This window comes from Mugil cephalus, chromosome 13, assembly GCF_022458985.1.
Source record: "Mugil cephalus isolate CIBA_MC_2020 chromosome 13, CIBA_Mcephalus_1.1, whole genome shotgun sequence".
Classification (NCBI taxonomy): domain Eukaryota; kingdom Metazoa; phylum Chordata; class Actinopteri; order Mugiliformes; family Mugilidae; genus Mugil; species Mugil cephalus.
The window spans coordinates 2,724,178-2,747,898 of NC_061782.1; the positions used below are offsets into that span (position 1 = coordinate 2,724,178).

The 23,721-nt window shown below is 42.7% G+C and overlaps 1 protein-coding gene across 1 annotated transcript in view; it reads right to left on the reverse strand.

Moving 5' to 3' along the window:
• Positions 1-23,721, reverse strand: part of slc24a3 (solute carrier family 24 member 3) — a 63,800-nt gene that overhangs the window by 33,883 nt on the left and 6,196 nt on the right. The window contains 1 exon segment of the mRNA XM_047602230.1: positions 5,555-5,674. Coding sequence (XP_047458186.1) covers positions 5,555-5,674 — 120 coding nt within the window.

Sequence of the window (23,721 nt, forward strand, 5' to 3'; positions counted from 1 at the left end):
GCTTACAGATGTTTTGCCCCACGCATGTATGTGTGTTTTTGAGAATGAATCTCCTCCATTGTTCAGTCGGAGCACGTCCTACGTGAGTATGGATGGTTTTTTTCGTGCGGCGGGATGAGAGGAGGAGGACGAGGAGGAGGTAAGTGCCATTGATCTGAGCAATTACAAGCGCAAACTGCTGGAGAGAGACGGTGGCTGCCATTGGAACGCGTGGAAACATCTCAGCTGACAGATTAGAGGAGAGCGCTCTCACTTAGCTGCTGGGGGAGAAACCGTTTAACCCCGAACACGAACGCTTCTTTGCATCCCTGGATGCTGAAGCTACTCACACACCTGTGTGCCCGTCCCACTCAGAACGCTTCAATCTATCAGTGCTGGCAGATCCCCATCAATGCTGATATTTCTAAATGAACTGGGTCGGTATCGAGTTAAAATACCTTCCAGTCTGAACAGACTTTCACTCTGTCCTAAAAGACAAACAACAGAAATTCATTAAGCCGTGAATGTGCTTTTAAATTGTTACTGAAGTCATCACTCCTGCATTTTATCTGATAAACATTTGCATTTCTGCATTAATGTTTATTTGTGTGTTATCTGTGGACATGTGCTTTTGCCTTTCTTGGTCATTGTCACACTTGTGAAAGAAGTCTTAATCTCAATGTGTAAAAAAAAAAAAACATGTAGGTGCACTGCGTTTAAAGGAAGAGAAAATACGTGTGCGCTCGTCAGTGGCTTTGTTTCCACTTCCTGTTTTATTTTCACCAGTGGCGACTGAAACTTTCACCAAAATGTCTCCAAATTCCAAGTCATACAAACACTCGTGCTTCCGTCCCTCCTCAGTTAACCTTCCCTGGATGTGTTTCAACTTGATACAAAACAATCAATTTGAAAAGTGCGGAGACGGAGAAGCAGCTGGAAATACTAAAGCAGAAATCACACTACTACCAAGCAGAGATGCACATCAGGTTATGGTGTTAGAGGGTCCTCAGAGGTACTGCAGGGGGGTTGATTAGACATTTTTATATAGATTTATTTATTTATTTATTTTAATTTTCCCCCTCAAACACCCTACTGTTGCACTTGTTTGAGACAAAAAAATTAATATTACAGCCTTATTTGAATATTATTTGAAGCTTAATATTGATGCAAAATGATAATAATGATGTCTTTTTATAAAAAGCACTAATTTCCCTACTTAATCTCTCCATCACTTTGGGCTCCCCTGTTGTATGGGATTGGGAGAGAGAAATCAATAAAACTAGAGAGAATAGATTTTTTTTTAACATTTCAGTCATTCTAGTTCGTAATAATGTAACAGTGTGAACGGTTAATAGTGTGAATATTTAATACCAGAAGTAAAGTTGAGATTCAGGCAGTAACGCACAGTGTTTGCAGCAAAAACAGCAGCCCCCCCTTTCTCCAAAACAGCTTCGTGGCTTTGTTCATAGAAGAGAGCCACACAGTCCCCAGCTGGCCTCAGTCAAAAGCAGAGGAGCAAATGTTATTTTGGGGAATTTGCCATCACATGTCCGGGCTCCATTGTTGCGTAGTTCCAGTGGGGCTGTTGGGAGAATGCCACTAAAAATAGGAGCTGGGCCATTTTCCCCCAGATCGCTTTCTGTGAAAGATCCCCAACAGTAAAGATTCACATTTTGAGGCTTTCAGAGGTCATTCCAGCACATTCTCAAAGACACAACTGTCACTCTCACCACTGTTTTGGCCCGAAAGGGCGACGTGATTTAATCCGTTCACCCTGGAGTTCGACCCGAAACGTGCAACATCACGTAACAAGAGGCAATCGTCTTTGTTTGGTTTTGCATCTAATCTGGTAGAAATTAAATAATCTATATAATCCAAACATTTTATACATATATCTACTTTTGTATATTTTATATACAGTGATCAGCCACAACATTATGACCACTAACAGGAGAAGTAAGTAACATTGACCATCTTGAGAGAAACTTTTGGACCTGACATTCATTGAGTTGATATATATACCCCCACCACAAAGCACTGACACTCCTTGATGGCGATAGGATGCAGCCTGACACAGACACACAAACAAACACATCAGGAACAATTTAAAAAATAAACATGAAGAACATCAGGTGTTGACCTGGCCTCCAAATTCCCTACATCCCAAACTGATCAAAAATCTGAAGGATAATCCACAGAGACCCGTCCCCTCAAAAACCTCACTAACAACATTGTATTGCCAGACGCCACAGGACACTCTCAGAAGGCTCATATCCATACTTATGGTCATAATGTTATGTTATATAAAGGCGTCCGGTCGCATCCTGCTGCTTTAATGGCTGCTGCCATTTCTCCTGTCCTTCTCCAGTCAGTGGTTTTAATGATGTGGCTGATCGCTGTGCGTTGTCCCTCACTACATCTACCCATCTCTGCTCAGCCAAAAATGTGGCACTGGATTAGAGGACGACGAGGCGTCGACGCTCCACGCGAGGCAACGTGTTTGCTTCGACGGCTACGTGCACGCACGTGTCACCACATCAGCGGCGTGCACGTGTCTCCCCCGACGTGTGCACGTTTCCGCGGCGCAACGGCGACAACGGATGATTGTGTCTGCAAAACTAAGAGCACAGACAGACAAGAGAAACAAAAAAAAAAAAAAAAGAAGAAGCAAGAGACAGCGAGCGCTCCGGGGGAAGAGAGGGCTAAACAGATGATAACGGAGAAAGAGGGAGGGAGTGAGGCGTGAGGAGCTCGTTGCGAAGGCCCCTTTTAGTGCAAGAAAGCAGGAATAATCCCTATTAAGGTAATTAGAGTTTCAGGAGACAAAGCGCAATTAAACAGAAACAGACTATATAAACTATGTGCTGTCTAAATATAACTCATCCATATGAATATAGTCAGACTGTGCAGCGTCTCTGTAACCCCCCCCCACGCTGAAGGGGGACGAAGGGATGAGTGAGTGAGTGAGTGAGTGAGTGTACATGGGTGCATTTGACGGGGGCTGTGTGTTTACAATAAGATCAAGAGAATGCTTGGCAGGACGTCAGCCTCGTAAAGCCCCAGGATTCCACATGGAAAACACTCTGTGTGCTGTGGGGGGAAAACACACACCGACACACACACACACACGCAGTGACGAGTTTTCACGGAGAAAAAAACAAAAAACAAAAAGTAGGAGAGCAGGAGGGCTGTCGGTTCACCCAGAGGAAGAGACGCTCTCTTCTTCTCGTTTGCTGCATTTCCATTCCCCCTTGAAATGGGCAAAACCTGAATATCGCAACCAGTTCATTTGAAGTCAACCTCCTTAACGTGAAGCCGAGACTTTACTCAGTCGAGTTACAGCTCATTCGCAAAATGCCTTTCAATTGAAACACGTGCAAAGAGCAATTGCACTTCATTGAAGTTTCAAAAATATCACTTTCATTTTGCAAAAAAACTGTAATGAAAATGTAGCTTCTATCTCTGGCAGCAAAAATGTGCCACTGTCCCACAACCCTAAACCCTAAACCCTAACCCCTAACCCCTAACCCCTAAACCCTAATCCCTAACCGTAAATCCTAACCCTAAACCCTAAACCCTAACCGTAAATCCTAACCCTAATCGTATCCTTTATCCTGATACCAAGCATTAACCCTCAAACGGCCTCGTGAAGAAACGAGGATTGGCCAAATTTGGTGGTTCCAGCACTTATTTTATCAGCACTCATCACTCTGATCCTTTGATAAAGTAGCACTTTATATCGAGCACTTATTATTTATTCTTTTTTATATCCTCATAATCTTGGTGCACCTTCTATTCATACTAGCCAACTCCTTGTATTAATTTGGTCGGTTCTAATCTACTAATTGAAAAGTAGGAGCTTCACATCCATTCCCCACAGTGATGAACTCCACTGGATCCATACAGAGAACCAGGGTGGCCGGGAAATTTATTCCAGGGACTAACGCCCCTGGAAATAAGCTAGGATATGACCAGATCAGTAGGCCAGTGCAAATGAGAAGGGAAGACTCCCTAAAAATCCCAACCCCAAACCCCAATCATACCCTTTATCCCAAAACCAAACATAAACCCTCAAACGGCCTCGTGAAGAAGCAAGTACCGGCCAGAATATCCTCCCTCCGATGGGGTAAAACTCAAACTGGTCCTCAAAGAGACGGCTGCACAAGAACACACTCACACGTACCGAAGCCAGAGGATTTCTTCCTTCTTCATCTTCAGCTTTCATCTTTATGTCAACATTTTCTCTGAGTCTCCATCACCATTGTCCTCGCCGGAGGGAGCACGGCTCATTTATTCATCCTCGCCCGTGCGCCGCTTGTAGCCAGCTCTCCTGAGACTACATAGCGAATGTGTGTGTGTGTGTGTGTGTGTGTGTGTGTGTGTGTGTGTGTGTGTGTCTGAAAGTGTGAAGGGAAATGGAGCTTAGCTGCGACTGCAATGAATGAAACTGATGCTGTGATGAAGGTGTATAATATGCGACTATGAAACCAAACGTCAGGTCTACTCTGGAGCAGGACGAGAGCAGAAAGTTCGATCGTTTATCTACAGCTTCACTAAAGTCTCCTGGAAACACAGGCAGCATTCGACAACGTGAGCGTGTCTAGAAACACAGCTGAACCGAAGACTTGACAGTTTGCACGTGATGAAAGATTCCACAGACACCACACAACTTTTATCAGGAAGTTGACAATAACTTACATTAGAAGAAAACAGACTGAGAACCAGAGTGACCAACACTTCTATCTATGATGTCCTTCACATCTCAACCATCAAAGGTCCTCCCACTCTGCAAATCACCCTTCAGTCCAAAGCATAACTGTCCAGAGAAAAGACTGTTTTATCCTTTTTCCTTTTGTTTAATTTCATTGTCTCTATTTCTCTGATCCATCAATATATCCATCATATACAACCATATCCATCATTAAAGATGAAGAAATCCAATGAAGTAAACCGTCAGAGCTACAATCTCAGTTCATACGTTGACTATTTTCTTGGTGAACTGTGTAATCTAGATATTATGATTATTATTTTTTTTATCCAATTTTCCCTGGAAATCAGTACTAGCACTGAGTGACATGCTCACAAAAATTTGCATATAAATACAAGACAGTTTTTTTTTATTATTTATATTGGCTACAGTGACTAAAACTTGACTAATCTTTCCACAGTAAATATAAATTATTGAGCCTCCACTAAAGAAGATGTCGTGGTCTTTCTTTCCCAAACACTTCACCTCGAACTCTAAACGTTTATGGAGCATTTAAACACTGAGAAAGACCCATTTAATTTTCTATTTAAACCTCAGCTTCCCACCCACAGTCCTTCAGAGCTGAAGGAGCTCAGACGAGTGGTGAAACGTCTTAAAGAATCTCTACAAGTCCAGTTTTTGGAGGACAAACGTCACAAGAAGCTCCTCAAAACACTGAATTAATGGTAATTTTTCAAAGACTCAAACTGTTAAGCTGACGTCACAGTTTTAACAGAACATTTTGTAACGCAAAATTGCAAAATTAGAGCAAGCGTCATTAGTGGCCTCAAGCTTTTCAGATTACGCTCCATCTGCCGCCGCTCTCACCTGGTTCAGTACAGTTTTTCTCCGGTTCCTGGTAGAGCTTGGACTCGTTGTCTTCTTGTAAAAGGTGACGACTCTCCCACCTCGCTTCCTCCAGAACCACGGAGCTGGAAACATGATATCCTGGGGGGGGGGGGGAAAGAAGTAATAGAACAGTTAGGAAGGTTTGATAAAGAACATATTCACCATTACCAAACAAACCATTAGTGGCAGCTCTAACCCGGGGGTGATGGTTTCAGGAAAGACATCCATTACATAAGAAAACAACAGTTTCACAAAGACTTTTTTTTTTCCACAGATGAACACTGGATAGTGACTTTTCATTCTCCGAAAAAGATGCCTGTCATGATGCACCCGCCCATACACAAACAGACTGATGGCTGTGATGCAAAAGCTTTTTAGTCCCAGAGCTAATTGACATTCCTGAATGTTCTGAACCTTTTCACTCCTCACAGAACAAAAGCCAGATGAGACTTGCATCTTATGTCACTACGGGAGCAATAATACAGCGGCACGCTGAGCGCCACAAGGCCCATCGTTCCAGCTCACTCATCTGGGTCACGGTATCCTCAAGCGCCCCACCTCCGACCCATCTCCTATCCCACCACGCAACAGGCCCCGACTTGGGTGCAGAGCAGAGAAGTTTCTATAAATAGCACTGTGCTCTGCAAACATGAAACATTTGCTGCATTTTACAAACAGCTACCGCATGTCGCAGGAAGGGGGAAAGACACATTTTGCAGAAGTATCCTGAAAGTGTAATGGGGGATGTGTCGTTGGAAGCTTATTAATTATGCTTAAGATGCAGGGAAGGCGATGTTTTCCACATTCCTTCCCTAGAAATACAGATTATGTAACAATTACCTTAAAGGGCCAGTACACCAAACAACAAAAATCACACTGTTCCATGTACAGTCTGGGATGTGTGCAGTTTTTCAGATGTCAAAGATTCTTGCTTCCACTTCCAACAACGACCGGGAGAGGTTTCATTTCCAGTAAGAATTAAACTTCTCCCTCGGTAACAGGAGCTCAGCATCAGATTCAGGACTGAATCAGTGTCAAGCTTCAGCCATAATTACTTATTTAAATATCAAACTATCGTCTCAACTTTTTCCCCTTATCAGATCATTCTTGACCTCAAGTATGTACATATCCAAAGAAGTTCAACGGAAGTATTACTGAGATATCGCATTCACAAGAACGAGGCAAACATGAGGTCATGGTATCTGCATGACTGGTTACAGTACGAGACATGTGAAACAAACATCCATTACATGTTAACGCAAACCCAACACACTGCCGTGCAGCGACACTTGCTTACAGTGTGCACGGATCTACAAGGAGAACCGAAGGGTGAAATCTGCCACGCTGCATCAGCGCCAACGCTTCTATACAGCCACGACGCCTCCCGTCCTCTTACTGTATACTCTACCCCTAAGCCAGTGTGTGTCTGTGTGCATGTGACATTTGCAGAAGACAACGAACAAGTTAAAAGCATGAAACACTCTCAACATGCTCGGCGCACACTCTACTTAATAACTTAAGTCTATGCCGTGTGAGACGCACATAAACAGACTGATTGGTGAGTGTTGTAGTTGGCCGGTTGGTCCAGTGAAGCAGAATGCCTTGCCACTGACGGGGTTACTATGGCAACATGACGTAATGGATGAGACGCAGGATGGTTGTGGAGGGGGGGGGCTCATGACATAACATGAAAAAATGAAGACACACACAATCGTGACTAACCAAACTAAACTATGAGCACATACACTGGGATGTGCCGGGCAACACTGTCACTCCCACAGGTAAACTCAGTCAACAGCCTCAGGCTCTTTACTGCAACACTTCCACTGGAGAGGAAGGAATGTGAGCCCAGTCGGTCTGCATCATGTGAACTAGGGATGGTCCGACCAGGTCTGACCCCTGATCTGATACAGGTCTTTAAGTAATCAGTATCGGCTGATTCAAATCTTGATCTTAAATAAGTAAAAATTCAAACAAATTCAAAAAGGTCTGTTACTATATCTCTTGCACTACACTCACCAGCTGTTCTGCACTTTATTGTACCATTTGCACCACTATGCATGTACATCTTAAACTGCTACCATATTTTTTCTGCCGCCCCTGTGGCACGTAGGCCGATTTTTATATTTCAGTGGGTTTCCTGAAGCTTGTTCAGTTCTAAGAGACTGGAGGGGGAGTCGGGGTTTAAATAGGAGCATCTGTGTGTGGTGTCCATCTGAACCATTGCATGACTAGTGTCTGTTAATGACCAGATAGTTACCTGTAATTGGAGGAAACTGTTTTGATCCTGTTTTCCTTCCCCAGTGATGGTACTCTTAATGATCCATTATTTCAGACGGGCAACACACACAGATGTTCTTAATAAAACCTCAACTCCACACCGGTCTGTTAGAACTGAAGCAGCTACTTGGATTAAAGTCTACAAGTCCAGTTGCTCTTGTTTCAGCTTTTCTTTAGATACAGTGGCTGCAAGGTTTTGAGTTAAATGACCTGATGACATTTCCACAAAATTTGCAATTTGGAAAAGCCCTTAAGACGTTTACATGAATATAAATACAGTTATATGATTCAGAGAAGAAGCTTTAAAAGCTGCCTGAGCAGTGAGCTGAAACACTTTAACAGACATTTGAACAGAAACGTATTGTTTGGTGCATGTCACAGAAACAAAGCGACACCAACAGATATCGGCACCAAAACAGACTCTAGATGAAAGAACATACGCCAAGATGCTTTGTGCCTGCAGGATTCACACGTCCCATGCTTTGTAGATCTAGGCCAGCTGTCTGCACGAGTTGGGCTGTGCGGAAACGTTTCAGGGGAATCTCGATCACCAAGGGAGCCGGGGTGAACCTCAAAAAATATTCTTCCCATCTACGCTTTTGATACACTTTGATATATCTTTCCCCCCTCACGCCGCATCCCCATCAATTCCCCCGTCTCTAACTTACACAGTGTCCTATATTGGCCAAAGTCCTATGTCTATAGGTCCAAGCCGACCCCATAACGTCACATAACGTGGCCCACCCATCAGTCCTCACTGTCACGCTTAATTAGCTACTTCGTCTTCATTAGCGTCTTTTGGCAGGTGTGCATGCGTACGTATGTGTACACATGAAGACGACAGGGCATGTTCCCGAGTGTAGCATGCGCCATAGTGTATGTTTGATTGTGAGCAAGAGCATCACGGGTTCTGTTTGAGTCCATGTATGTGCACACGTGTGCATGAGGGTTAGCTACAACCTTGTCCCTAGAGAGAAGAGAATCAGGCCATGAGCACGTGGCTCATACTGTACAGAGTAATAATATGCTCCACGTGAAACCAACATCCTTGATTCTTCATCCTAGGACGTACAGTATGTAGGCTACTCTAATGTGTGTATGGGATATTTACGTTATTCATACATAATGATGCAAATTTAAATTACTCATTAGAATAACACATTATATATTCCACATAGCCCCATGCTTTGGCTTCCAAGCAAAAAAAAAAACTAATATTATCTTAATGTTAGATTTAGATTTGAATGCCATTCGTTTTTAAAGCATCAAATACGAGAACAGAGTGGACACATTACATTTTTGTCCTGTGGACGGGGCCAGAGGCTATTAAAATCATTATAATTCATGCTGAGGAATATACACTGTGAACATGCAGCGGCTCATGCTGAACCACATTTTTCAACCTCATACTCACCCTTAAGATAAAGGGACGGCATCTCCACAGTCTGCACAACCTTTCACAGCTAAATCTATCTACCGCCCCCGTGTTTCATGGAGGGATGAGGTTCTGATGCTGGAATGCAGTGTTGGTTCATCTCCAAACATGACGATGCCCAAACATTTAAACCAAACTATTCTACTCTGGTCTCATCTGTCCACTAAACATTATCCCAAATGTTCTTTGTGGACAGAGAGCAGTGTCTTTTGTTGTTGAGTGGATTCATCAACATGAACATGAGCCAATGTGAGAGAGGCCTTTAGCTGCTTAGAAGTTTCCCTGGGTTCCTCTGGTTCCTCTCCCACTATGATGGAGTGATGTTTGTTGGTGGACCAACTCCTGTGGAGGGGAACAGTCGTCTTCAATCTGTCTGACTCTCTGTGGATTATTTGTGGCTTCCAAGCTCTTTAGAGATGGTTTAGTAATCTTTCACTGAAAGACCCAGAACACATCAGTGGATGGCAGAAACGTTGCCAAATTGCACTTCTTTTTCTTAAGAAATTTTAGGTTGTGTATAAAATCTTTTTCATTTGGATTTGTCATTAGTTATAGGTTATTATGCTGTATGTGGCCCCTGATCTAAAATGAGTATGCCCATCATTGACCAAGCCCGTGAATGTATTTACATTAGAAAGACTACTGCAGCCCCTCTTTATTTTTTTTACAGTGCAGTCTCACAATTAACAATGAATTCGGCAGGCTGTGATGTAAACCTGCTCCATCCTAAGGAGTTTGGAGTGTACTGACTATCAGGAAACACTTACGTGATCATGTTTTAATGTTGACTACTCTAGCTACGTCATGCTAACAGTGAAGGAGCTGCACTTTTACGCAATTGCACAATAACTGCTGCAGCGTTCTGAGAAAAGTTTGTGAAAATCCAATGTGCACACCGTGGTCTGTCTGCAATTCAAAGATTAAGCCCATCATCTGCACCATCTCTTCTATTTGGAGCAGGCGTGTTGAGTTTCATACTCTGGAAACACACCTTCGATAAAAATAAAAGGTTTCTGTATTGTAGGATGCACATAGGCACAACACTGTTCCACAAACCCATGAGGAGAGTGAAGCACAATCTCTCCAATCACACAGTCGGGCTCAGGTTTGCAAACACAAGCAGTTGTGTTTCTTTGCTGCATGGGGGAGGTAAACCTACGTCTGCATGACCGTGCAGTTATTCATCAGTTCAGAGAGTTTAAGTTGAAGCTCAGAAACACCAGTTCATTTTCAAAAAATAAAAAATAAATAAATAAAACATCTCTCCTGTGACCTCAGAAACACTCCACACAGAGTTTACTCTTCCAGGCTGTGAAGCAATCAATGCACTGCTGCAAATCCTGTCATGCTGCCATCTGAAATTCAGAGACTCGCTGCTATCTGAGAGCACTCGGCTACAAGGGCTTAATATCTCAGACCGAGATCAGTGCAGGATTCAGGCACACTGCTGTGAAACGGTGCGTCACACACCTCATTCACTCCCAGACTCACATGGACACACACAGACCTGCTAAGCCTCGCTGTGCGGCTGCCCATCAATAAGTCAATACGACTATGAGTGGTTACAATCACATGGTCTCATGTGTTTTAAGAAACTACTACAATCCCTGCAAAAGGTTTGACAACAACGTCCTGGAAAAAATAAACTGGAAAAAGATGCTGTGTTAAGTGTACACTGCTGCCTAAACGTATTATTTGCACCCCGCTGAAATTTCAACATTTCTGTATATAAATGAAACAAAACCTCAGCAGATTTTCACACAAGTCCTAAAGCAGACAAAGAGAGGGAAGCAGAAACATTATACTAAAGCATGCATTTGTTCAAGAAAATTAATCATTTGTTTAATAAATGAGGTGTGAAGTCAGTGAAGCCTCCAGTATCTGCTGTGAGCTCCTTGTAGCTAAATGTTTGTGGCAACTGCTGATCAGCTGGAGGAATTTGATCCCATTCCTGGTGGGTTTCTACTCATCAACTAATGCTCCAACATTTCTACTGGATGAAGGTCAGGACTTTGACTTGTTCCTAAACATTCATCTGGTTCTTCTGGAGAACCACTGGTGTTCTTGGGCTCCTTGTCTTCCTCCATGACCCAGTTTCTCTTCACATTCAGCTCATGGACTCATGTTCTGACATTTTTTTTCAGAGTTCACTGGTAGAATTCACAGTTCATTGGTCCATCAATGATGAGCAGATGCAGCAGAACAGGCCCAAACCAGGACATTAGCGCCCCCATGTTTCATGGAGGGATGAGGTTCTGATGCTGGAATGCAGTGTTGGTTCATCTCCAAACATGACGATGCCCAAACATTTAAACCAAACTGTTCTACTCTGGTCTCATCTGTCCACTAAACATTGTCCCAAATGTTCTTTGTGGACAGAGAGCAGTGTCTTTGGTTGTTGAGTGGATTCATCAACATGAACATCAGCCAATGTGAGAGAGGCCTTTAGCTGCTTAGAAGTTCCCCTGGGTTCCTCTGGTTCCTCTCCCACTATAATGGAGTGATGTTTGTTGGTGGACCACTCCTGTGGAGGGGAACAGTCGTCTTCAATCTGTCTGACTCTCTGTGGATTATTTGTGGCTTCCAGACTCTTTAGAGATGGTTGTGGAACCTTTTCCAGCCTGATGAGCAACAACAACTCTTTTTCTGAGCTCCTCACAAAGCTCCTTTGTCCGTTGTCATCACACACTTCAACACAAACATGAGACAATCCCTGATTTATAAAAACTGAACCAGGAACTGAGCATCATCACACTGATGGAAACACTCCTGGGAAGATCCATTCTGATTTGAAATTAACTTGCAATTCTAGAGGTGCACTGTTTTAGTTTCCTTTGAGTGATTGGGTTTTCTTTGTCTACTTGTACTGTACACGCCTAAATAATAAAGCTCAATGTATACAAAGCCCATCAGAAGGTTGATTAAATTGTCGTTTAATACATGTGACAGTTTGTTAATGGTCTCATTAGCTGACACCGTCAGACGCCGCTCCTGCTGTGACGGTGTGAGGGTGCTGTCATCGCTCACCATCTCCCTCGCCTCCCGCTCTCATCTCTCTTTCTGTCTGAAGACGTGGAGCTGGCGGGGGGGCTCTGAGGCCAGACTCTCTCTGACCAGGGACGATATCGCATCTGATCGCGTGAGTGTGACTCAAGGGAACATCATCAGAATTTACACATCACCTGGAGAAGGATTAGACGAGTACTTATCTCACCCTCAAAGACTCTTCATGATCTTAAAAGAGCAGGAGGTGATGTATGGAACGGCTATGATTAGAAGCACTATTTCAAACATTATATAACGCAAAGAAGATCACACATGAAAATAAAGCAAGTTCAGAGTGTTCTCAACCTCTGACTTCACTTAATAAAGGGAACACTTTTTAGCTTCTTTACAATCTGGAAACTGGACACAACAACAACAAATGAATGTTTTATCAGCCGCCAGCAGTTCCTCTGGGTTAATGGGTTCAATTTTTCAGGAGGTTTAGCCTTCCTGGGCTTTGATGATGTTAATATTAGTGGAAAATGCAAATTTACTGTTTGTTCTCAATTAATTGAAGGACAATACGTTTGACTATACAGTTGAAATATACAGTTTGGACATCTACTTTAGTCTTAGCTGTTTTGCACATTTTAGAATAATACGAAAATTCTCAAGTATAATGTTCGATGATGACAGCTTTGAACTGTGCAAATCTTACCAGATTCAGAATTGGACTGTTTCGACCAATCCCCGTGTGAATTTCACTAGAATTTCAACCAATGCAGAGAAAATAAATACTACTATCTGCCCAAGACCAGCAGGCCCAGCAGAATCAGTTCCCAACGGAGAGACTCCAAGAACAACTTCCCACCACAAAATTAAAAAAAAAAAATAAATATGTGGTCAGGAAGTTTGTCTGGCTGTCAGGCAAACATTAGTATAGCTACAGTCAACTGCATTAATCCATATTATGAACCCATGACATTTTAAATATTCCATCAAGTGCAGTCACAAAAACTGGCAAAACTGTTCTTCAGGACGATCGTCCCAATAAAGAAAAGCTAAAGGTTACTTCCGCTCAAGAGGAGAATATCATTAGAGTTCATTAGAGCCTCCTGCTCTCTAAAGGCTCTGAGTGATTTAGCGATGAAACGAGGTGACCTGACCTACACCCAACTGAGATAGTTGTGCTCTGCATACATTATCAAAGCAAAGGATGGGTGCTTTTAATAGTCAAGAAAGATTTTGCTTTCTTTGCATTTACAGTTTTTGACATCCTCAATATGAAAAAGTAGCAAAGATAACGAAAGCAGATCAGCAAATATACGGAAGAAGAAAAAACAAACACACGAGCAACAGATCAATCCTCCAGCCGATCTTATTTGTATTTTAATTCTGACCTTTTCCTGCAGACAAACAACTGAATAAATCTGCTCTTTCTGGTGACCCACCGCATATCAGCGCCTCTTTGCATAAGCAGCTCGTTCTGTATATATGTCACACACAACGATCAACATGATGTCACAGCGTGTGAAGGCATTACATGGGTGTCATGTTCCTTACATAAACCCACGGAGCTCAAGATGGATCCGGAAAGTGAGGAAATGAATTCTGTTCTGCACTGCAACACAGGATGAAAAGCCAGAGCAGCAAAAAGTAAGAGTGTGTTAGAGAGAGAGAGAGAGGATGATTATCACTGTGGAGATATTTCATGTGCACACACACACATTTCCGTACAAATTGTCTCATCAGTGCAGGAACGACTTCAGACAAGAGAGTTATGTAATCAGGTTGTATTTGCCGAATTTGTCCTAAAATGGACGGGGCGAGGGGGGGGGGGGGTGCTTGTATGGCACATTCACTGTGTGCATCCCACTGGAAGTTTGAGATGGAAAATGCACAAAAATGATTTCAGATGACCAGAGCAGTTGTATAATACCGTGTTCTGTGCAGGTACAGTATGTGGACCAGAGCACTGAGAAGATCTGTAGGAATGGAGCATGCAACAAGTTCATGTTTAATTCAAGAGACGCCTGTCTCAGTGGATCCAAACCAGGTTGTTTTGCTGAAAGAGTTTATAACCCGGCAGAGGAGGGTTATAGTACGATACTAATATGACAGCACATGACAGAAATGGATTAAAATGTTTCTGCTGGTCTTCTGAATGAGTCTGAGTCTCTATATGGTGGTATCACCCTACACCAGAACATAATCCATGGAGGACAAACTCGTAATCAGTCAGATTCAAATAGAAAGCCTCCAGGCTGCCAGACTGACTGTTAAACATCAGCTTCTCTCAATGAAGATAAGGACAGAAGTTGCATTCATTATCTCTCCGGTGAGGAGACGTTCTCGGTATAATTTGTCTTTCTTATCCGCGCCACAATAAGCTCCTCGTCATCCGCCTCGACACAAAGAGGCAAAAACCGACACACGCAGATGGTTAAATTTCACTGGAGTCATCCCGGAGCATGATTAATCTGATCGGAGTAATTAAAAGCGTAATGGGTTCCTCTGGCCCCGCTAAGTGCAGGTGAATAGCACTGTGATTGTGTTTGCATTGTTCAGAGGAACAAAGGAGCCCTGCAGGCTAATCGCTGCAGGAGAGCTCAATCACAGATCCGACTGTGTCATCATCAGCCAACAAGAGCCACTCAGAGAATTCAGAGATGAAGAACATGGGTTTAAATGGGTAGGGGGCTGTGAGCTTAGGACTCTGAAGAAGAAAAACTGTATATTTATCTAATTAAGGAGAAAATGATAATGCTGATTATTGTTCCAACATTGTTAATGAGGGCGTCCTTGTCCTCAAAGACACTTTTATTGTACTTCCTGTATTTTTGCTGCACTTGATACGAGTGAATACAAACTGATTGAACTTCCTGCTGTAAAAAACATGGACACTGACAGTAGACAATGGCTCCAATATGGATGTTGCTGCAAAACTACAAACTTCTACAGCCTGGACGCTTCACACAGATCTTCAACGGAGCACGGAAAAATCTCAGCTCTCAAGATGGAAGCACTAACATCACCAAATCAGCCTGTGAAACGCAGCCACACTCTGCCTTTCTGTTCGTGGGTCACGGCTCGAATAAGTGTTTCTGCAGATCATTATGACGTCGCCGTGAAGCTGACGTCCTGGAAACAGATGCCATCACTTTGTCATTTTATTTTGTTATGATATTTCTTCATAACACACGATTTACATCCAGTGACTTTTGTCAACTCAAGTTTAAAACAAAGACGTGACAAAAACCATTTGTCAGACGAGCTGAAAAAAACTAAAAAACTATGAGGAAACATTAACAAGACGAGACGGGACTGGGATGCTGTTTGAATATCACCGGTAAGTGAGCCAGCTATGAAGTTAAAGAAGTCTCATCTAAGTACCTTTTTATTGCCCTCTGCAGACTTGATACTCAAAGCTAATTTTGCAGAGGTAGAAGTTCAGCGCTAATAACAGTTACTATACGTCAGCTCCAAGTAGACATTGGCTTCACCTGGCTCCGATTTAAACAGAAAATAGAACCATTATTGATTCTGCTTATCGATCCGAAACTTCATCGATTCCCTTATTAAATCCCCCTGTGAATTTTTGGTTTAGAAAAAGTAGGTGTTTGTGGTTTTGTGTAAACAACAGAGGTTTCATTGAGGTTTTAAATAAGAGATAAGAACAAATAAGACGTTGGTCGGTTGATCCTCACTAGCTCTGCTCTGCTGAGCCTTGTTGACCGGAGACTGTCGAACACAGGACGCTCTCTGTATTTAATACCGTGCCTCGTTGATAAGTGCTTCCTCGTGTTGGGGGTGTTGACGCTCTTGCTTCAAATTACGGTGCTGCTGAAGTTGCACGTTGGGCTGTTAAAGTCTGTTCTGGTGATTTGAAGCCACACTCAGTCTCTCCACCTTCACGTCTTCCTTGTCGTCATGTGATGTGAATGACGTGCTTCAGCATTAAGGTTTGTCATGAATCGATAAGCTTGAAGGCTCATGATACCGATGAACGGAACCAGATGATATCTTAATAATATCGTGTCATGACGAGGTGCCCTGGCTCTCAGAGCCACCGCTGTTTCATCAAAGTCCATCCTTATCATTCCACTCTGAGCGTCTCATTATGAAAAGTGTGTCCTTGAAACCCTATCATGTACAATCACTTTGGCTTATTGTCCATTAATGTGTCTCTGTTTTCCTCTTTGAACCTGTCTCACAACATAACGCAGTCATCCATAGCATCTAACCCACATTTCACAGCTTAATGACTGAAAGCGTTTGGGAGGAAACAGCGGCTCTGTTTAATTCCTAATGTACAGGGAGGGACTCCTCCGTACAGAGACAGAATGTAGAGGGCCGGTGAGAGGTATGGCGGGTCTTTGCCAAGCTCATCAATCATATAGCTTAATGAGGACTCCTACAGGGCTCCTCTATATATAGCTGCAGGTCCACAGGTCAGCTTGAGATAGCAGTGGGACATGACTTTAAGCCCCATATGAAAATTGGACCACAACAGGACTGGGATTGGCTAATAAAAAAAGATTTAAAGGCTTCCAGTACGGTGATTAAAAACATGCTGTTGTTTTAATCAGGGAGAAAATGTACCACTGTATGTGTACATGAATAATTATTGGGGCCTGATGGTTGTAGCTTTATGAATGCGGGTATTTTCTGCTTTTAATTAGGGACGTCCTGATCAGTACCAGGGCCGGCGCAGGAACTTTTAACATGATCGGTTTGGTAACAGGCTTATTTTTTTTTTTTTTTAGCTCTGCCTTTAACTAAAACCACGTCCCTGTAGCATCAAAACTTCTTCTCAAAGCTGCTGACATTCCAGTAGTAATTTGAGGATGTAGGAGATCACAGAAAAGATAAGAAAAGCCTTTATTAATCTCCAGATTAGGAACTATTGTTTATTTAAGATCGGATCGGGACTTGGATCTGTTGATATTCAATATTAGAGGATCAGTATCAGCGGCAAAAAAAATAGATTCCTTAACTGACAGAGACTATTCAGCATTAAATTCCCACAAGCTACAGGAAATTTCAAGTGGTGCATCTTCAACCGAGCTGCATGCAACAGTCAACGGTGGAGAAAAGGGAGACACCAAGGACGGAAGCAAGCGAGGAGAGAACGAAGGACGAGAAAGAAAGACGACAGCAGCAGGTCCACAGCATCGTACACATTGGTCACACTCCTCCTCAGGGATGGAGCCCTCTGTTCTACTCCTCTCTCCTCTTTCATCTGTCTCTCCGAGCCAAGCCAGGATCCCAGAATACACATGGTGGGTGCTAAAATAGGCCGTGAGCCGGGTGATGAATTAGCCGGGGCGTATTTGGGGAGCAAGGGAGCGACGGCGAGTGAGCGAAAAAGATTTGAGGGAGAGCAACAGGGAGTGAGACATAGAAAATAGCTCCTAATGTTTAATCACAGCCAGATCTAATGGCGCACATGGCCCACAGACACAGACTCGCTGACCCTCGCTTAGATACGCTCATCCATCATAAGTGAGCTCTGGACGTGTTTGTGAGTCTGATTTTATTATGGGCACGTGAGAACGGCCCCTGGGGGGTTGAGTGTGGGGGGGGGGCACACATCTACAAAATCTCCATGTCTTCAGGTGAGGTAAATGAGAGGACAGGCTGCTTCCCTTCTTCAGTATCTTTGAGATTTGGACAAACCACTTACGCTTACAGCAAACTAAACTATACTATAGTAAACCAGCCTGTATTATACTCAATTAATGAAATTGTTAAAGATAATTTAAATAGCACAGGGAATTATTAGTAGGTAGTGAATTACCATAAACCTATTAATCATGACTGTAGTCCGCAATAGAGAAAGAATAAAACTAAAGCAACAGAAGCAGAATATGTAAAACGTACACAGCAAAGTACTGATGTCTGTGCTATGTCCATGTGCAGTATCTATATTTATCAATCAATACGATTTGAGTCCAGACTCAATCTCGAATAAACAAAATTTCCTAAATTTTCAATTTTAATTCATGAAGTCTGTCCTTGTCTTGCTCGTCCTCTCCTAATCTTCCCCTTTGGTTTTTGGTGACGTATAAAGTTGGCATTGAATTAACATCAATTACTTCCACTTTCCCAAACATCCACGTTGCGTCATTTATAATTTTCTATCTGACTGACTTCATTTTGCAGAGTAAAGTTCTTTCACACACGTTTAGTCACATGATTTTCTTCTACTTCTACTTCTACTAAACTAAAGACATTTTGACGCCAAAGGACGAAGTTTTGTTTCATGTGAGACTTAAATTAATTAACTACATAACATCAGGCTTGGCTGAAGTCCAATACCAATCCGATCATTTTAAAAATGCATGGATTGTTCACGATATATGATTAGGACATCCCTAATACCGAGCATTCTTATTTTACCAGATCTGCTCATCGAATACTGCAAAAAAACTGCATGAATCAAACTTTTGCTGTAATATTTCAGTCTGAACCAACAGCTGACCAAGCTCAACTAACACAACGTAACATGGCAGGACTTTGGTAGAAGGTAAAGTACCCAACCAGACTTAAAAACTGTCAGATCTGAAATGCTGAAATCACATCCCTGGCCAGTTTGAGCAGGTTCTTGGTACCACATCACCCCCGCAATCTATGCTCGTTCAAGCGCCGTCATTTGCGCATGAATATTCATCCGCGGTCTTTTTGGAGCCAAGTGTGAATCCGATGCAATCTGAGCATAATGTAACGACTTGAGTCACGGCTAATGCAACCGTCAGAAGTTTGTCGAGGCATCTCCACGAAGGCACGTTCCTTAACAACGGGCTTGATTTTTCTCATAAAACTAACCTCTGTGAGTCCAACCGGACCTCGTATTATTGTTATTTCACTCATAAAAGGCGACAGGTTGTTATTTCACTCCGTTAAACACTGCCAGTGTCAGTGTTTAACGGTGGTAAAGATGTGGGCTGTCCCCCAGGACGACATCAACCAAAGACAATAAGGATTTGTCAGAGTGCTGTGCACAAATATGTCTGTGTTGTATGTGTTTGGGGGCCTGCTCCAGAGTTAATGCCGGGTATTCGATGACAAAAGTGTGGACCTGTCACCCACACATTCACACAATGGCAGAATAGGAGCTTTGAGTGACTCACACCTGCAGCTCATTGGTTTGAAGATGAGACAACAGAAAACGCTGACATCTCGTTCAACACACAATGACACCTCTGCAGCCTCTGCAGACCACGTCTGACCTGAGGCACCTGTGTGCTACTGTTATATATATATATATATTCGTTTTTACTTTCATTGTGCATGACAAGCCACTGCACTAAACCTGTGTCCACAAGTAAAAGGTTTAGTCCCAAACCAGAGTCCACATTCATGGATGCGGTAGACGATATAACAGCAGGGACAGGGAGCGACTCCATCACTCATTAATGCCATTAATCCAAGGATAAACGAGTCTTTAGCCCTATTTGTACAGGATAAGTGTCACCAGGGGACGTCATGCGTTTTAGAAATGACCCCCTACGTCTGTGTTTCGTACATCAGACATTTTATACCTCTACACTTTCTCTACACAGCTTTACTTACTTTGCAAATTTGGATTAATAATAATAAATATACTTTTTTTTAAACACAACCTGATCTGATGAACTCATTAATGCTTGACCGCACATTTCATCCATCTCATCGTCCTATGGGATTTAGTTTGTCTGTTATGTCTCAACTCTTTATCTGTACATCTCTACAAACTCTTATCACACGAATCAAACTAAATTGTTAAATAAAAACATTTTTATGATCGAGATGTGTTTTTAATACGGTAAGCTTATTTTACCTTTTATTCTGGGCTATTCTATTTCTGCCTCATTTTATTCTTCATTTTTTGGTAAAGTACTGTCTTTTATTACTATTTATTCTGTTTTCTGACTTATATTAATTGTACCTAAACCCAGGCCACATGTATTTGTTGCTGTGTGAATGGTTGTATGTGTAGATGGTGGACTGTAGAAACTGAATTGCCGTTTGGGAATTAATAAACAAAATCTTTGGTTGATTAGACATTTTTTATATATTTTTTGAATTTCCCCCACAAATTTAAATTTCTTTAAATACACACTAACATGACTCCAACATATTTCAGTAAAGGTATAAGGGATAACTTAATATTTAATGCAAAATGATAATAATTTGATGTGCAGGACCAGTTTTCTGACAAATAGTCTGCAGACGATCCTGGACCCGTATTCACCGCTGACACTCCACATGTTGGTTGTATTTCCAGTATATTGCACATCTACACAATCTTTAGTACCTTTAATATCTCAGAAAATTAAGTTTTCAGAACTTGGAATTAACATTGATCTAGTTATTATCACAGGTGTCAATGGGACAGGGATTTAACTGAGGTTTTCTTACTTCAGGAACTGAAAGGAGGACGTAGCAAACACCATCCGGACGGCTGGAATAAGCTGGTGTGGTTAAAAAAATAAATAAAAAATAAAAACAATGGAGAAAAATAAAGGTGTTGATTCTCAGTAAAGCGTCTGTGGCTGCACACGGTCACAGGCTTGAATGGTGCTGCCACAGCGGGCTGAATAGGGGAGGACAACAAGACTCTCAGCTATTCGACCCGGAGAGAAGACGGGCCCCATTAGGAGCTCAGCCTTGTTACAAGAACTCCGAGTCCATCAAAACCCGGACTCGCTGTCACAAAGCCCGGAGAATGAGGCCTCCGTAATGAAGTGCAACACGACCACCGGATCAAGAAGGGTGCATAGCGGAGAACAGACAGAGCGAGAGAAGAAAGAAGGGGGGAGACAAAAGAGAAAGGAAGAGTGAAGTAGATGCAATCAAATCTATTGAGAGAAAAACAGAGAGGAAAAATCTATAAATTGTAGTCCCCGGTGAACACCAGCGGGCCATTTGCACCTCACACTCTGACAGTTTCATTCATCACACACACACACTTCCTTCCTGTCATGTAGATGCTGTACTCTCTTCATTTTACAGCAGTTTAGAGCGCAGTAGCGTGAGATTTCCTGTGAAGTGAAACATTAACGCTCTAAAAGGGCTGCGTGCAGACTCGCGTGTGGATAACCTCCAATGTGCATGTATTAAACTGTGCACAAGTGCGAGGATGAGGTCAGTTCGTCCACGCTTCGCCCAGTCAATCACGGCAAAGCGGAGAGGTTAATCCGCATGTTCCTGCCATGGCTGCATTTCCGCACACTCACTCACACAGACGCAGTATTTCTGTCCTCGAGAGCGACTGACGTGCGCTTATTTGACTCTGAGTTTCACCATGTGGAAATTCTTCAAGCTTTCCCCGATCGAACCATTGTTTTGAATGCGTCGCGTGTCGTGACATGCAATATGCAGAAGCCGTGGTTTTGTGAACACAAAGCCTAAACGGGGTCACCACAGACCTTTTCTTTTTAGTTCGTCTCAGCAGAACAGCTGATGGAACACGTATACGGCTGGTAGAGACCAAAACAGGAGGGTTTTGTGACACAGCCAGACAGTGATGACTGGATCAAGACATTTTTCACTCATTTATTTTAGGTCTGACATAAACCCAAACTACTTCCCTATAGCGTCAAAACGTATTTCTCTTCATCGGTTAGTGTCAAAGCTGCCAAAGTCAAAGTCAAAGAAGAAAAGAAGCAAAATCACGTGATTAATCATGTCTCTACTCCAGAAATGTTCTGGTCCAACGCTGCCATAAAACCCCGAACCCTCTCTGGGAGACACCGTCTCCAGGAAACGTGTTTAAACAAAGCGTTCGGTGCTTGTTGTTGTTTCCGTGCAGCCTTTGCATGACCGGACTCAACGTATTCTCAAATCAAGAAGGAAGTATTGAAAAAGGATCTACTACGACCCCACATGCACATTGACGCAATCATATCCACATGAGCGTCACCTCAAGGTTCGGTTTGAATAACGGCGTGTTTCAGTCACGTTGAGGCTACCTCTAGATCTTCTTGGCTCTCCTGTTTTTTTTTGGTTGTTGTTTTTTTTTTTTATCTATTGCTCTGGAGTCACTGACATAAGCCACAAAAGGAACTGCTGCTTCCCTCTGGGCGGAGCTTTAAATGTGTGATTGACGGGTCCATTAATTAGTCAGCTGGACTTGAGAAAGTACGGACAGAGCTGTGGAGATGAGCAGCCCACGAGGAGGAATATTCAGTTCCTGTGGATGCTGCTGCAGACGCTCGCTATGAGCTGAAAGTTTCACCCGTGAAGAACAGGAAGACCTTTTACTGTGAAGGCAGAACGTTTGTGTGTACGTTAGAGTTTCAGCCAGGGCCCATGGGTGTGTTCTGTTCATACATAATGATGTTAGCAAGTGACTCACAATGTGCGGTTATGTTTAAGGCCAGTCATTGTTAATTAGAGAAGTATCAAGTTCAACTTCCTTCTTTCTATGAGGCCCTGCTTTTTATTCCCACACACAGTCTTGTGTTAATGTATGAAGCATCGATACTAGTAATGACGCAATGTAAGAGTTTTAGTAAAGGCCTGTCAATTATCACCCACAGTTTCCTCGGGTCTAACGAGAATTTTAGCCTCTGAGTCTTTTCAGACCCGTGTTCTGAGTAAAATCAGGAGGATCCAGCTTTAACGGTGTTTATATCTGACATTAAAATGCATCTGAATCCATGAACCACGAAGCTGTTTGTTGTCGCATTTAGGGACGAGATGCAGATTTTAGACCAAGCTGTAAAGTCTCTTTCACTCAAAGACAGCAAGCACACATATTAAATTTGATTATTATTCGTAGTAGTAGTGTTTCCACCCCGATGTCGGTTCATTTTTATTTAATGGTGCATTTTCTCTATTAGGATTTGATGTTTTTGTGTAATTTTGCGCCCAATGTCTTAATTAAGAAGAAAAAATATCCGTTCACACAGGTAAGACTAAAACCTTCTTTCATGTATTTGATGTATGTATTTAATGTAAAATGGACCAAATAGACCAAGATCCCCGAGGGTTAAAATCAAAGCGGAGCAAACTGAGACAGAGTTTCTTTCCAGACCCTAATAAGCCTCAACCAGTGAGTTAATGCGGTTTCAGGAAGCACCTTTAAATTTTCAGAGTGTTTTAGGGAGACATCTGCTCGGTGCACTGTCACTCTTCATCTTCCTCTACCTCCAAGCTCCATATTTCTCATTCCTTCACTATCACCGTCAAACATACGCTCACATGGAACTGTGTCGAATTCAGCTGCATCTGGGTCAGCCTGTGTGAACGGCAGGCGCACACACACACACACACACACACACACACACACCACACAACCCCTCAAATCTGCTTTCTCCATCCATCCATCCATCCATCCATCCTCTCTCTCTCAATCATCCCCTCCATCTAGTGTTCACAATGCTCTCATCTTGTCCCTCTCTCCCTCCATTTCGCAGGCACTCAGCTCTCATTTTGGTCCATCCCCCTGTAGCCGTAA